Here is a 13390-nt window from a genome sequence, read left to right as displayed (position 1 = left end):
TACTAGTTTCGTAGCCTGGTCAACCAAAGTAGCTTCAATTGGGCCCGTAGAGCATCCCAGCCCAGGCCGTTCCTTCCCGATATATACAAGCAAAGCACTCCCAGCAACCTCGTCGACAAGGTAACCTTCGCATCTCCCGCAGAGCCACAAACTGCGACTCTGGCTTGTTTGAGAGATATTCCTACCAATTTATCTTTCATAGGTACGAGTCACATTTTCAGCCTGGTCAACCGAAGAGCCCACAATGAGGTCCACGGTGTCCCTCAGGCAAGCTGTTCTTACGTGGGTGAGTGTCGCTGCAACGCTGAGCCCACTCGCCTTTGCCGTAACAGTCCATCTCCTCCCACCTCCCCCGATACCATCAAACTTCACAGCTACTTTGATAGACAATCAGACGGTCCTTCTGCAACATGCCGGGAAAATAAACCCACTGGTTATTGACACCTTCACCGAATCAGACCATAACGACCTTGGATTTTGGCACGGCCCCAGTTCCAGCTTGCCAGCCGAAAATGGCCATGGCTATGTACGTTTGTTTCCTTCAGACGCAGACCAAGCCTATCACACGCAGCTTGGGCCGACGAGCTGCTTCGATATGCGGTCTTACGGGCAGATGTTCCTTCACTTAGTGTTTTCGGGTTCTACGAAGTTCAGTATCTCACTCAATCAACACAATAAAGAGTGTGACACTGGCCGCGGTCCCTTCCTCGAGACGTGGGATAGTGTCGAGGCAGAGCGGTACGCACGGGGAAATGATATATATGTGCCATTGAACCATTTCGTTATCGATCACTCTCGAGCGGTGTCATTTTCTTTTCACGGCTTTTTCTCGAGAGACAGTTTGACGCTATACAAGGTGGAAATCGTCCCCGATGTTCCATCTGACTTCTACGTACCCCCGAAGTTAGAGAATGGGAAGCTTTTCCTTCACTGCACAAGGCCAAATTCTTTTGCTTTCGGTATTGACGATGGGTTGCCTCATCTTGTACCAGATGTGATGAATATCCTGGAAGAGGAGAAAATTCTGGTCACCTTCTTTGTAGTTGGTGCAGGGCTTCGGGACAAGGAATCCAATTTCTCGCATGTGTACAAGGAGATGTTGGAAAAGGGCCATCAGATTGCCTTTCATTCGGATACCCATCAGAAGTGTGTACTCCCTTATGTAGGAAATCCCAAACGCTCGGGATCGAGGCTAACCTCTTGAAAGAATAGAAGGTCTTGAGACCATCAAAGCTGTTGATGAGGAGATTGTTCACAACATGGAGACGTTTCAGAGACTACTTGGGATTCAATGTACGTGACTTGGATTTTGCACTTCTCCCTCCAACCACAAGAGAGTCACTGACATGAATAGCTCGCTATTTCCGGCCTCCATACGGCACTGTCGGTGCGAGGACTCGGCAGCGGTTGGCGGCGTATATCAAGGAGCCGTATATCATCAACTGGAGTGTCGACGTGGAAGACTGGCTTTGGAAAGACAGCAACACACCTGAAAGGCAGCGAGATGCCTTTTTCCGAGATGTCGGCCGAGGTGGAAATTTGGTCGTCATGCACTATCTGAGCCCATCTACTGTCCAGTACTTCAGGGAATTCATCCGATTTGTCAAAAGCATCAACGTCGACATTATGCGGGTGGACCAATGCCTAGAGGATCCTAACGGTCCGCCATTTGACCCTCGTGGTTCCGAGGTCAAAGAAAGGATCGCTATATGATGCTTTTACCTCGGTAGGACAAATCGAGCATGTTGAAAAGAGGGTTTGCTGTTTGGTGGTCAGGCATATATTATTCTAGTCGGGTAGAAACCGCAAGTCGACAGAAAACGCTATCCAACGCCCAGTTTGTAAATCAATCCTTAACATCCACATGGTTAGATCTGATACCTCTAAAAGTACAAAAATCGATGCTTTTTTGAGCGTCCAAACCAGTTCGTCCGGCGAAAAAAAAAGAACAGAAAGAATCAGATCATAGCCCGAAATCCGGCCGCGCGCATTTAGGGGCTTGGTCTACCATGTTCTCTATCTTCTTGATCAGCCATCCAGACCGAGCATCCGAATTGCTAAATCCCAGTCGAGGAGTGGAGCCTGTATAGCAGGTTCCGCCGCGCATAACAAACTGCACGCAGTCGTCAGAATCCTGGCAGTAGGACTGACACTCATGGAAGGTAGAGAGCGTCGGCTGCTCCTGGTCGCAAAGGTTATCCCAGCTATCGCGAACATTCGAGAGTTCAGGGTAAATGAGCTCCTTGAAAACATCGCTATGGAGGAGAATCGGTTTTGAAGACTAGACATGAGTATGAATTAGCCAAGGAAACTTTCTTGTCTCCCAATCAGAAACTTCGAGTTGTGGTGTTCTCACCTTCGCACGCCTCTGCTGCTCGAAGTCGTGCAAAAACCGGATATCGCTCGGTGACAGATGATGGAAAGCTACAGCCGGGAAACACCAAGGGCGTCGGTAAAACGTCGTAGTAAACTCGTCTATTTCGCCGACATTCGAATTCTGAAGGATTGGCCAGGAGAATGTTAGTGGGACGCCGACAGTGGAGAGGACCTTTCCGAGTACGCAGTCTCCAGCCCAGTGGGCGTCCGTGTACTCGTGTAGTTCGTCTGCACGTTTAGTGTATTCGTCCGCAACGAGCTTCATAGCCGGATTCGAAATCACGAAACCCGATCCGCCGTGTGCGAAGATGACGTCTGCGATTTGCGTCTCCGTGCCGATATAGTACGGCTTTGAGGGGTCGAAGTGCGACAGCCACGCCAGGAGGGTAGGCCATGAGAAGTATGTGTCTGCCTCCATGAAAACAAACCATTTTGCGTCCGGCTTGTAGGAGTAAGCTTCCCGGACCATGGGGAGAAATTTCCATTTATCGAGTTTCCAACCGGGGTTATTTGGTTTGCCAATTGCAGAATTCGCTTCGTCGGCGAAATCCTGGGATTGGAGACCCTCGCGGCCGCGATTTTGTAGCCTGTTATAGAACTCGAAATCGGGGATTGTTTCTGTTACGGTGGGTGAGACATTGCGGAGGGCGTTGTGGATTGTTACGCCGCCGACGTCTTCTTCGAAGTCAGAGTAAATGACGTAGTTAGGGATGCAACGAAGTGTGGTCTGAAAATGGATGGGGACTTTATCGAGGGCTTCGGTGACGCCAGTTTTCATAACGACGAGAATATCTTCGACTTTAGGTAGGTTGGGGCATTCCGGTTTTGGGGAGCCACCGTTAAAGGCATTGTAGGAAGAGTGGTAGGAAACGGAGCCGAATGTGAAGTGGTAGATGAGGAATAAGGTGAGCAGGGTTGCGGCAACGGCGATACGACGGCGGATACCGCGGTGGGAGTTCATTCTTCCTGGGGGAGGTGGTGTTATTGAGGGACGAGGGTATATATATGCCGACCGAGTTTCAAGATGGATCGCGCATCTTCTTGTTCCTTCCTCTTTACCTTCCCGTTATCCTTCTGCTGCCGGCGTGAGTGTTGGATATAACTATCCGTGGGGTTCGCTCGGAAGGGAGAAGGGAGGGGCGCTTTAGAGGAACGACAAGGAGTCAACAACAACAGCGAGAAATCACGAATTCGAACGATCAGATGAGCGAAGAACTGAAGAAGAGGAAAGGATGATAGGATCGACGTGGTCGGTTTGTTTTCAAAGGGAGGCAGTATGGCAGATCGACCCACGCCTCTTAGCGAGGGGGAGCTGTTTGGTCGAGGAGAGGATCTGAAGATGACGATGATGACGCGTTTTGTCAGTTTCACAACTTAACTATGGGGCTGGCTGTGGGGAGACATGAGCTTCTGACACTGTGCCACTTGTGGAGCAAAGCACCTCAACTTTTGGACGAAAAAAAGGTATCGTGATGGCCCATTATTGAGATGCGCAGAAGGGAGTTGGTGGATCAACCTTTCGACCCATTGTTCCTGGGTTCGCGCCGTGTGAATCCAACAAACGCTCATCAGAGGCTTGGAAAGAATGTCGATCACCAAGGGAGCAGTTGGGTGAGTCCACACGGTTCAACCGTGGACCAGGCCCATTCCTTCCAATAACGAGATGTTTTCTGGAGTTCCATATCAGAGTTGTCAAGGGGACAGAGTGAATGGTTGCGGCCGTTGCCTCCACCAAACCGCTTGAACTGGACAACAGATCGGACAAAAGCGAAAGACGTCAGATTGTGGCTGAAGATCAAGGTCTTGCCAAGCCTGGAGCTCTGACACTCCACAGTCTTGAATGCACGAATTATGCAGCAGAACAAGACGCCTGGATGGGGCCATCAAAAGGGGAGGAATCAAGGAGGAATTTGGATTGGAGTGGTCGGGGGTCGAACCGAGGACTTTGCGGTTCGCGGTTCTCAACACCGGAATTCGACGAGCGTCTCAGCCCTTGAGCCGAGGTTTGTCACCTGATTTTAACCTTCGGCCACCAAACAAACACAACAAGGTTGCCAAAAAGGCAAGGAAACGCGCGGGGGCGCTTGCTCGTCAAATAGTACGAGTATACCAGAGTTAGAGGCTGGCTTGGGCTCACCAGACACAGAGCGAGACTCAACCTATGAAAATTTGTGCATCGTTTTTCCACGTTGCAGCCGCCTTGAGCTCGGCTGCTGGGGTTCTCGCGTCTTCTCGGGGATATGCATTACTCCTGGATAGTTCTCGTACTGCCATATAGGCAATATCTATACTCGTCTTCGCAGAGGACAATTCGCGGCTTGGCACGCAATTACTGCAGAGACGAACCCCGTGGCGTCCTCGAAAAATGCCACAGAATAGTCAGATATGTCTTCCAGATTCCATCCGTCCACTATCAACCCCCGCTCAAGCCTTGAATTCTGGAGAAAAGTACTCTGTTGTTCTGCCGAAGTACGAGCATGAAAAGAATCAATTCGCCGCGCATTGATGACCTTCTGCGATGAGGTGGCCGATCCTAAACCCTTCAGAATAGATTCGCTGCAAAACAGCGCGTTCCAACTCCTGACATGGCTTTTGGGAGTTAGCGTTCATCCTGGCTCATAAGAATGGACCGTCTCTAACCGAAAGCTGGGATATCAGGCCCGGGAGATCACCCATCTTCTGACACATGGTGGGTCCATAATATTTCGGATTCCGGGATTCGTCCGAGAACATCAGCATCGAGTTTGAGGTCTTTCTTTTCCTTTTTTTCCCCCATCAAAGCGTCGGTGATGACAGGCGTTGGAGGCTGCTCTCGGTCGTTCGGTTTGAGCGTAGACCTACTGAACCACCAGCAACGATACTGTGAGTAGCGTGGAATTTGGAATCAGATGCTGGCCCATGCGAGGGAACTTTAAATATCGATATTTGGGCCCAAGCTGGGTGCCCCGTGATACCGAGGTTGTCCGTAGACCGGACACCCTGCCGTCCGAGACTAAGATGTACTCCGCTCCGATGGCAATGATATTTTCTAAACGGACGTTGTCGTGATTGTTGTTGATAAGCCACAGGACCTTTCGACAGGCATGCTGGTCGATGCAATCTTGGGTGTATGTCCTGAACCAGGAATATGTCCCTGCGCTGCCGATATGGATATTCTGACTCTCGATGATTATGACTGCCCACGCCTCATCACAACCGTTGAAGTCTCTATCGACACACCTATAAGCTGGGTCTGAGACGTAGCTTCCCGCCTGGCGATCAAACGGCGCTGGTGGATTGGGCGTAGGCTGGTAATAAGGTGTTTCTGTCTGGATCATAGTGGTGAAAATATTGTGGGCACCGTGGAAATTGTACTGATAGAAGACACTATGTTCCGAAGCCGTGCCGTAGAGCCAAGTGGCCGTAGTGCTCTCAATCAACATCCCACGGGCTACGTACACACTCACCTGCGTCTAAGAGAGGGTTAGCAGGAGGGACCCATGATCATGGCGATTACTCACTGAACACAAACCATATCATTGTACGCATCGGTAAGATCAGGGTCACTGCATTCGAAGGATTTGCCATTAGCTAATCCGCCGTGAAACGGCGTGAGAGTAACAGGATAAAAATGAGCTTACTCTATCATGTGGTCGGCCACCCAGAGCCACATATTCTCAAAGTATCCTGAAGCCTCTGGAGTGATATGTAGCATGAGGCTTCCTGCCTAGCACGAGGGCGGGTTGGTTCCGTCTGTTCGAGCAGGACATTCGTGTGGAGTCAAAGAGGTCCCAGCAGCGCCCCCGATGCGAGCATGGACGTCTGTGAGACATGCGATGGCTGCTAATACTCGCCTCTACTCGTATAATGAAGCTCTCCCTCCGCTTACCCCATAGTGCAGCTTTCCCAGCATTTGCTGCTTTAACATTCCATTCCATCAGCACGGCTCCGGCAGTCCCACCTTTCGTGGTCAGAATAAGGTCTTGCAGCTCCACAGTTCCCACATCACCCCTGTTGCCGACCTGAAGCATGGTTCGTGGGTTACTGGGACGATTGGATTAACGAGAATTGGATACCCAGGAGCACATCTAGCATACCTTGCATCAGAAAAGGAGTCCCCAAATGCAGCGAACTGTGACCAGGCTTCGCCGTGGATTTTGGCATCTTTGGGAACTCTTACTGTGTTAGTCAAGATGTAGGTTCCGGCATCCACGAAAATGATTTTGCTTCCGCCTCCGTAAGTATCAAACGCACGCTGGACAGCGGCTGTATCGTCAGTGATTCCGTCACCTGAAACACGTTAGTTTAATGAGGTAATAACCACGGGACGTAATATATGTCCGGCACCGAGGGTCTTGAGTTGAACAAAATCCTCTATAGACCTATCTGCGTACTGATTTTTCTTTCGCTCGAAGTAAGGGGGAACGTCCAAATCAGCAACCCTATCGCCGAGCAATGACTCCTCGCGAGGGTACGGGATGGAGTTCCCCGATGTCCAAGACCGTTCGCCGCCATTATACGTAGGGACGAGGACCCAGCTTCTAGAGTAACCTGCTCTCAAATAAGTCCTCCCACTGGTATCGACAATGGGGCCGTCGATTCTCGTATTATCTAATATCAATCCTGTGGTACCAGAACCGGGGGCTGAAGTTGCAGGTGCGAAGGTGATAGCTGTAGCCACCTCTGTGAACCGAGAGTCGATGAATGACGCAGAGCTGATGTTTCCGTTGCCGTCAGGGTTAACCAACCGGATCCCAGTCTCAGAGCCCTGTACGTGAAGCGATTTCCACACCCATCCCCAGTCCCAGATTACTTGGATAGCTGTTGTGCAGCCAATGAAGGTCATCCGATGCGCACTGAACTGCTGATTACCGCCGTCTAATAAAGGGTGTCAGTAGAATCTATCTGGGACACAGATGAGTTGGGAGCGTGTGACTCACAGAATCCGAAGTTCCCACCTCTAAAGGCGATATCAGATATCATCCCACCGCTGCCATTCTCAGAGACTGTTCAGGTGTAAGTAGTTATTTCAACGCATATAGGCGCGCGCGCACACACATATTCCTTGTTGCGTCGTCCCAGTTGTGGCAATCAACTCCATATCCTGTAGGCTACTTGCTTGTGCCACCTGGTAGTGGATGGCACAGACGTATGCGTTCGGATCTGTGGACGTGATATCGATGCGCAGGTTGCGAATTTGACTGTAAAACCGCGCTGTGTTGATATAGTACTCCGCATCCCTGCCATCGGGTCCTGTCCCTCCAACATACTCGTCCGTTGATAGCACGCCTAGCCCCACAAAGCTGGACGCTGCCCTGATAGTGGGCCAGTCGTTCGCCTAGAAAAGTTAGGAACGAGCAAAACTAGATAGGAGCAATGCTTTAACTTGCATCACCTATAATCTGCGTGCCGAAAAGGACTTTGATGGTACTCGACACCAGATAAGTTCCTGGAGGAAAGTACACGATGGCGTTCTTTAACGTAGATCCGTTGCACCTTTCTCCGCAGCGTTGACCATCGTTAATTGCTGCCTGGATTGCGGCTGTGGAATCCGATGCTCCCGTTGGGTCGGCACGATAGTCGTCCACGACATTTCGGAAGATCTATCAAGTAAATGGCTGTTAGAGAAGGATGCCAACTGTATTTCAGGGTTGTTGGGGGAAGACGCCGAAGAGAAGTCCTCTAGATGATAAAAGCCTCTTCTCTGAATCGAGAAGGCAATATTTGCTGGGTTGCACGAGTCGAGGACTATCCACCAAACTCACCTTATAGTTTGCATCATTTCCCCATGGCACAGTTCCCTGCCGCCTAATGTCTTTCATCCATCGGCGCGTTTGGAGGGGACGGGGCCCATTGGCCAGACGAGTTGCTACATCAGCCTCGGCGACGAGAGCAGCCGCACGGACAATTGTAGGTGTTATATTTAGCAGGTGGCTAGGAGATTCCTTGCAGCTGCTCCTTGCGAGCTTCGCCCTTGATGTCGGTCTGTGAGCGAGCTTTTCAATGCAGGCCTTGTTGAGCTGGGTCATCTGAACAATGGCGGCTCGAACGACCTCCCGCGCATCGCTAATACTTGATTTTGGAGTGTTGGCTAGCAAGGGCTGGCGCGAGTGGGACCTGAGGCCATGCAACACATCCACGTTGGGGATGAGGCTGCCAAGGGCGTGAAGTGCAATACAAGTCCAGAGAATGAAGAAGAGTGAAGTACGGCTCATGGTGTCGCCTTCACTTGTCACCACTTGCAGAATGCCCGGAATTGAATGAAGCGGGACTCGGGGTAGAAAAGAGAAGGCTGAGAGAGGCAATCCAGAATGTGGTCAATACTATGATTGCTGCTCTTGCAATGTTCCAGGTCCGGTTGCTCTAAATCAAATGCAGGTGGAAATTCGATGCAACGATGCAGGTGACTGAGTCTATCCCCGTCATATGGATCCATTGATCCGGGTCGCGCTTGCCCCGGGGCCAACCTGGGTCCCTGCCTAATACAGTATGCCGAGGCGTTGAACGTCTCGTGGCCAAGTTCTGTGCTGCCTCCGTGCGACCTCGACTGATCAACACCCCTTCGAGATTGTAATATGCCATGTCCGGCAACTGAATGCAAAGTCGCCAGGAGATACGGCGGGCAGGTGAGTACAAGGGTTACGGTGAGAGTTTCATTTTATCTAGAGCCGTGGATGATCCCCTCGTCATCGAAACAGCGAGGATCCTAAACAAACCCCCCAGCACAAGTCCTCATCAGCTGGGCCTTGCAACGCAGGACAGTTGTCCTTCCAAAATCCGCGACTTTTGGGAGGATCCAAAGTAATTTCGAGGGTACATAGCAGTATTTGCTAAGATCGTCCCTAGTCATCCGGATTCTAACTGGAGATATCACTAGACTTTGTCCTTCCTGACGATGCTTTGGAAGCTATGCAATCGTTCGAGAGACGCCAGCGGATGGACTTCCCCGCGAGGCTGGGGTTGATATCTTTGGCGAAGTCGGCTAGGAGAGCGCGAAGAGGAGCGCGCTTGAGTGGGCAGAGGCGCAGAAGAGGTTGGAAAGTCACGCTTGGGATGAGATTGGTGGCATCCAAACCTAGCGCGGACAGAGCAGTGTGAGAAGAATATTATAGGTTCGACTTATTTACAACTTAGATTGTCACTATACGGTTAAAGTTCGATCATCGTCGGGGGTATAATCAGACGATCACGAATCAGTTGCTGAACAAGGACGAAGAATCATGCATAATCTTCTTGGTAACGAGGCGGCAGTCGCCCGTTAAAGCTAAAAAACCTGTATGGATATTCGTAAGAATGTGCTCAGAAGAATTAGAAGAAATAATGAAAGATCCATTTACTGCTGATGGAATTTGTCAATCATCTTCGAATGCAGCTTGACCAGTTCGGGGATGATTAAACTTTCAATTTCGGTCCCTTCACGGCTCCCAAAATGCCCATCCCCATCCTGAGGAGGCTCCTCAGCGTCAGTTGCTGCGACAGCTGGGTGCTCGCTCTGGCGCTTCGCTGCCTCAGCCAGTCCAACCTGATCTTCATCACCGGAGATACTCTTGCTCCTCCTGGACTTAGGGACTCGAATCCAGCGCTCGTAGGGTGCTTCCGGTGTGACAAAGACGACCTCCCACTTTCTCGTCGAGAGCAAGTTGCCGACAACTAAGTGGTGAGCGTAGCGCTGAAGCGCTGTCTGGGCTTTGTAGACCAATAAGTTGGGATCTGTTTCTAGTTTGAAGGAAACGATCATGCTCCCTTCCGGTGACCAACCGTCTACTAGCTGATGGAGGAACTTAGGAACCGGATCGAGGTTGATAACCAGCTTCTTGCTCGACGTAGGCTGCTTCCGCTCAAAACCCCCAGTGTAGATATCGTCAGAACCAACGGCTTCCTCGTTACTGAACTCCGGGGGAATCTCAGAAGACTGGATTTTATGCTCTGCCATTCGATCGCGCGGGATGAAGAAGTCGCTAACTGCTGCAGCCAGATAAAACAATGCGTTCGGACCTAGCGGCTTCATGCATTTCGCGAGCATGCGCAATTCGAATAGATACTCTGACACTGTAGTGTAAGGAATCAGTAGAAGACGGTTATTTTGCTTTGCATATTTGTATTTCCGGAGCACGTCCCGCATTTCAGTCTGGTATTCATTCCGCACGACTATCGGACCATGGCCTGAGTTGTTGGAATCGTTTGGAGGGCCCTCGTCCATAAAGTCTAGGAAGCAATTGGTCGAGTGGCTGTAGTGTCGAGAGTAGGGGAGCAGGCTGAACTGCCGGTGTAGGAAGATCACTGCATACCCTTGCTCCAGAAAGTACTCCGCGGACGTCGCTCCTCTGGTTCCTGCGGAAAAGTTGTCGATGAAACGGACGGTTTGGTTTTCGAGCGGGACCGTTGTTCCTCCAGAAGTGACAAGAACGAGCCGTCGATCGGCTTCAACATGGTATTCTATAAATGACTTGGCGAGCGACTCATGCTTGGGAAGTGCTTTGGGAGGAGGGTAGTTGTTGAAATAGGCGGACTCGCTGTCTGAATGTGACATTTCCTACGGCGGGGCAATTGAACCCTCCCGCACGAGAAATCCGGGTCAGGCAGGGTGTAGAAATAGGAATGGACAGGGAGAGTAATTGCGCGCCAGGAGCTGCGAAGAAGCCACAGCTCGTGCAGAGGGGCGGCTTAGAAATAAATGATAAATGTCCTGAGGTCGTTCTCTGATGTACGACGCACTCCTCGGACGTGCCGCTGATGTCAGTGCTGCTTTGAACAGCCAACGATTGCCGAGGGGGCAGGGCTTGACCGCCTTCAGCGTCGTACATCAAGGGTTCTGGCTACGCTCAGAGATATGGAGTTTCTTCATCAGCAGTTAACAAACATCCTTGGTCTCCCCTTCTGACCAGTTTTAGAACACAAGTTTAGCGAGGCAATGCTGCTGCTGAAGGTATGATTCTACAAAATATCTGACCCCGGCTTTCATTCCTCTTTCCTTGGTGGGATGATGCTCTGTTGGGGCGGTGAGTCGATATGCCCCGTCTTCCGTGTCAATGGTACATCGGCAGCAGTGAGGGTCAAGCCATATTTGCCGTGAAATATGTAGTTTGTGGCCAGGATCGAAAGGCACAGCTGTGTCGATCTTGTCCATTTCCTCCTTGGATAGCTCGATTCTGAGCGCATCGGCATCCGCGGCTAGGTGCTCTATTTTCCGCTGTCCGATTTTTGGTACCACGGAGGGCGACTTGTGAAGCAAATATGCGAGAGCCTATGGCATAGTAAGCCTTCATCCATATTCGTGTTTTCAGGCGGAAAGCAGAGGGTAGAACATATGAAGTCAACGTACCACAGCCGGAAGGGTTGTATCCTTGCTCTTCGCAACTTCATCCAGGACTTCTGATACACGAATCTCATCCTCTGTCATATCCTGGTCAGACCGCCCACCACTGGCAAGCATGCGAGACTCCGCGGCTTTCAGCTTCCCCTGAGCGAGAGGGCCCCATGGAGCAATACCCATTCCCTGGTCTCGAGATATAAGCACTATCTCGCTCTCCATATCCCGCCGCAACGGATTCCACAGCCCTTGGTACAAAGAAAAGGGCCGCAGGCCATTAGCGCGTGCGTAACCATTCACCTTGACAACAACCTAGGCAGGTGTGTCTGACACCCCCAAGTACAAAACCTTTCCAGCCGAGATTAAGCCATTCAAGCCGTGCATGTCCTCCTCGACACCAGTCATAAAGTCCCACCAATAAACGTAGAGCAGATCAATGTAATCCGTTCGTAGATTATTCAAGCTGTGTTTGACTGACACCTGCAGCGATTTCACCGAGTTACCAACGAAGTTGAATTGGATGTGTTCGGTACTGATATGAGTCGCGCGAAAACCAGTCGTATACTTGGTGGCGATGCTTTCAAACCGCACTTGATGAGTATAAGGTTACCCAAAAGGCTATGAGATGTTGAGGCGTATACCATCTGATCGCGGTTTCCACGGCTTTCCATCCATTCGCCAATCCACATCTCAGAGTTCCCCTCTTGGTAATTGTTGGCGCTACGCATTTCGCTTGTTAGATAACACGGACCAAACTGAAGCGGGGTTGCAGAGCACAGCGTACGTATCTATGAAATTGCCTCCCATGTCGTAAAATGCGTCCATTAGCGCAAAGGCTTCTTCTTTCTTGCATTTGCCCATGAAGTGCTCCGTACGAATGTGTTAGTCGAATTCAGAACGCTCTGTGCTGGGGGGGGCTCACCAGCCCCCGCCGAAGTTCATTCCTCCCAAACACAGTAGGGACACCTTTACACCCGCACTAAGGGCAAGGATTCAGTGATACCCTAATAGGGACTTTGGTGTAGGAGCGGGGGCGAAAAAAAGACATTTGGAAATATTTAGCGCGACTTATGGAGAGATATCGAGAACTCGAGTTCCTCCGAAGTTTCGATTCTTGCTGGGAGCGAGAGAACCGCCAGGGGGGGGGATTGGGCCCCCTTTTATATATCCTCAAAAGCCCTTAACGGCTTTGGGAGTAGCAAGTATTGATTGAAGTGAGACAATCTCCGGAATCTCGTTCAACTTCAACTCTGATGTTTATCGTGAGAGCTGTCAGGAAGATGCGTTAGTCTGTCATCAACACGAGCGGCTCTTGGACGAAGGCGAGGTGTTATTAATTGCTAAGCAAGCCGACGCATTGAAGTTTGGATTGGGTGCGAGTCAATAAACATCTTTTTGACTAACTCGAAATGACGAGACATCAGCCGAATGCTGTCAAACACTGGGTCCAGACCTCCACAATCGAATGACGCAGGCGGCCCCGTTCTGCAGGAGGTTAGTTCAACCCAAAGAGGGAAAAATGCTGACAGTTGCTTTTTGCTTGGATTATTGAACAGGGACTTCGCGGCGTCATCCGTATCGACTATAGCCAGATCCAAGATTGTAAATCGAACAATCGGCTTCTACTATGTGCGGCCCCGATAGAGGGTTGCGATATTTATGGCAGATAGCGACTGCGGAGGGCTTGGCTGATTGTGCTCATTCGACTTGTCATGCCGCCGTGCT

The 13390-nt window shown here is 50.7% G+C and overlaps 5 protein-coding genes across 5 annotated transcripts; 1 reads left to right on the top strand and 4 right to left on the bottom strand.

Moving 5' to 3' along the window:
* Positions 1 to 244: 244 nt before the first annotated feature.
* On the top strand, positions 245 to 2097 carry BJX67DRAFT_388258 (polysaccharide deacetylase family protein; the record flags this gene model as incomplete). Its single annotated transcript, XM_071034346.1, has 4 exons — positions 245 to 249; positions 292 to 1146; positions 1208 to 1293; positions 1355 to 2097. 4 exons carry the CDS (start codon positions 245 to 247, stop codon positions 1711 to 1713), a joined length of 1305 nt encoding a protein of 434 aa, XP_070886013.1. The 3' UTR covers positions 1714 to 2097.
* BJX67DRAFT_111489 (glycosyltransferase family 31 protein) lies at positions 1939 to 3472 on the bottom strand. The gene is made up of 2 exons (XM_071024326.1): positions 2357 to 3472; positions 1939 to 2281 (listed from the first exon to the last, which is right to left on the bottom strand). The coding sequence occupies exons 1-2, from the start codon at positions 3335 to 3337 to the stop codon at positions 1964 to 1966; spliced, it is 1299 nt and encodes a 432-aa protein (XP_070886012.1). The 5' UTR covers positions 3338 to 3472; the 3' UTR covers positions 1939 to 1963.
* A 1741-nt stretch (positions 3473 to 5213) lies between these two features.
* BJX67DRAFT_372187 (glycoside hydrolase family 55 protein) lies at positions 5214 to 8570 on the bottom strand (the record flags this gene model as incomplete). Its single annotated transcript, XM_071031212.1, has 11 exons — positions 5214 to 5285; positions 5355 to 5828; positions 5888 to 5921; positions 6090 to 6177; positions 6245 to 6399; positions 6453 to 6645; positions 6703 to 7233; positions 7296 to 7361; positions 7414 to 7693; positions 7776 to 7958; positions 8121 to 8570. 11 exons carry the CDS (start codon positions 8568 to 8570, stop codon positions 5214 to 5216), a joined length of 2526 nt encoding a protein of 841 aa, XP_070886011.1.
* A 410-nt stretch (positions 8571 to 8980) lies between these two features.
* On the bottom strand, positions 8981 to 11148 carry BJX67DRAFT_353759 (phosphopantothenate--cysteine ligase CAB2). The gene has a single exon (XM_071029151.1). The coding sequence runs from the start codon at positions 10883 to 10885 to the stop codon at positions 9689 to 9691; it is 1197 nt and encodes a 398-aa protein (XP_070886010.1). The 5' UTR covers positions 10886 to 11148; the 3' UTR covers positions 8981 to 9688.
* Positions 11149 to 11242: 94 nt separating this feature from the next.
* On the bottom strand, positions 11243 to 12526 carry BJX67DRAFT_381353 (NADP-dependent oxidoreductase domain-containing protein; the record flags this gene model as incomplete). The annotated part of the gene is made up of 4 exons (XM_071033006.1): positions 11243 to 11599; positions 11678 to 11977; positions 12307 to 12385; positions 12450 to 12526. 4 exons carry the CDS (start codon positions 12524 to 12526, stop codon positions 11243 to 11245), a joined length of 813 nt encoding a protein of 270 aa, XP_070886009.1.
* Between the last annotated feature and the right edge of the window lie 864 nt (positions 12527 to 13390).

This window comes from Aspergillus lucknowensis, assembly GCF_044049455.1.
Source record: "Aspergillus lucknowensis strain CBS 449.75 chromosome Unknown BJX67scaffold_21, whole genome shotgun sequence".
Taxonomy (NCBI): domain Eukaryota; kingdom Fungi; phylum Ascomycota; class Eurotiomycetes; order Eurotiales; family Aspergillaceae; genus Aspergillus; species Aspergillus lucknowensis.
Note: the sequence above shows the minus strand (reverse complement) of the source record. Positions and strands in the feature narration are given on the sequence as shown.

Excerpts from the sequence above, each read along its gene's own strand:
- BJX67DRAFT_353759 (XM_071029151.1), bottom strand. The coding sequence starts at position 10,885 with ATGTCACATTCAGACAGCGAGTCCGCCTATTTCAACAACTACCCTCCT.
- BJX67DRAFT_111489 (XM_071024326.1), bottom strand. The coding sequence starts at position 3,337 with ATGAACTCCCACCGCGGTATCCGCCGTCGTATCGCCGTTGCCGCAACC. Across the intron at positions 2,282-2,356 it reads AGCAGCAGAGGCGTGCGAAG|TCTTCAAAACCGATTCTCCT; the intron begins GTGAGAACACCA and ends ACTCATGTCTAG.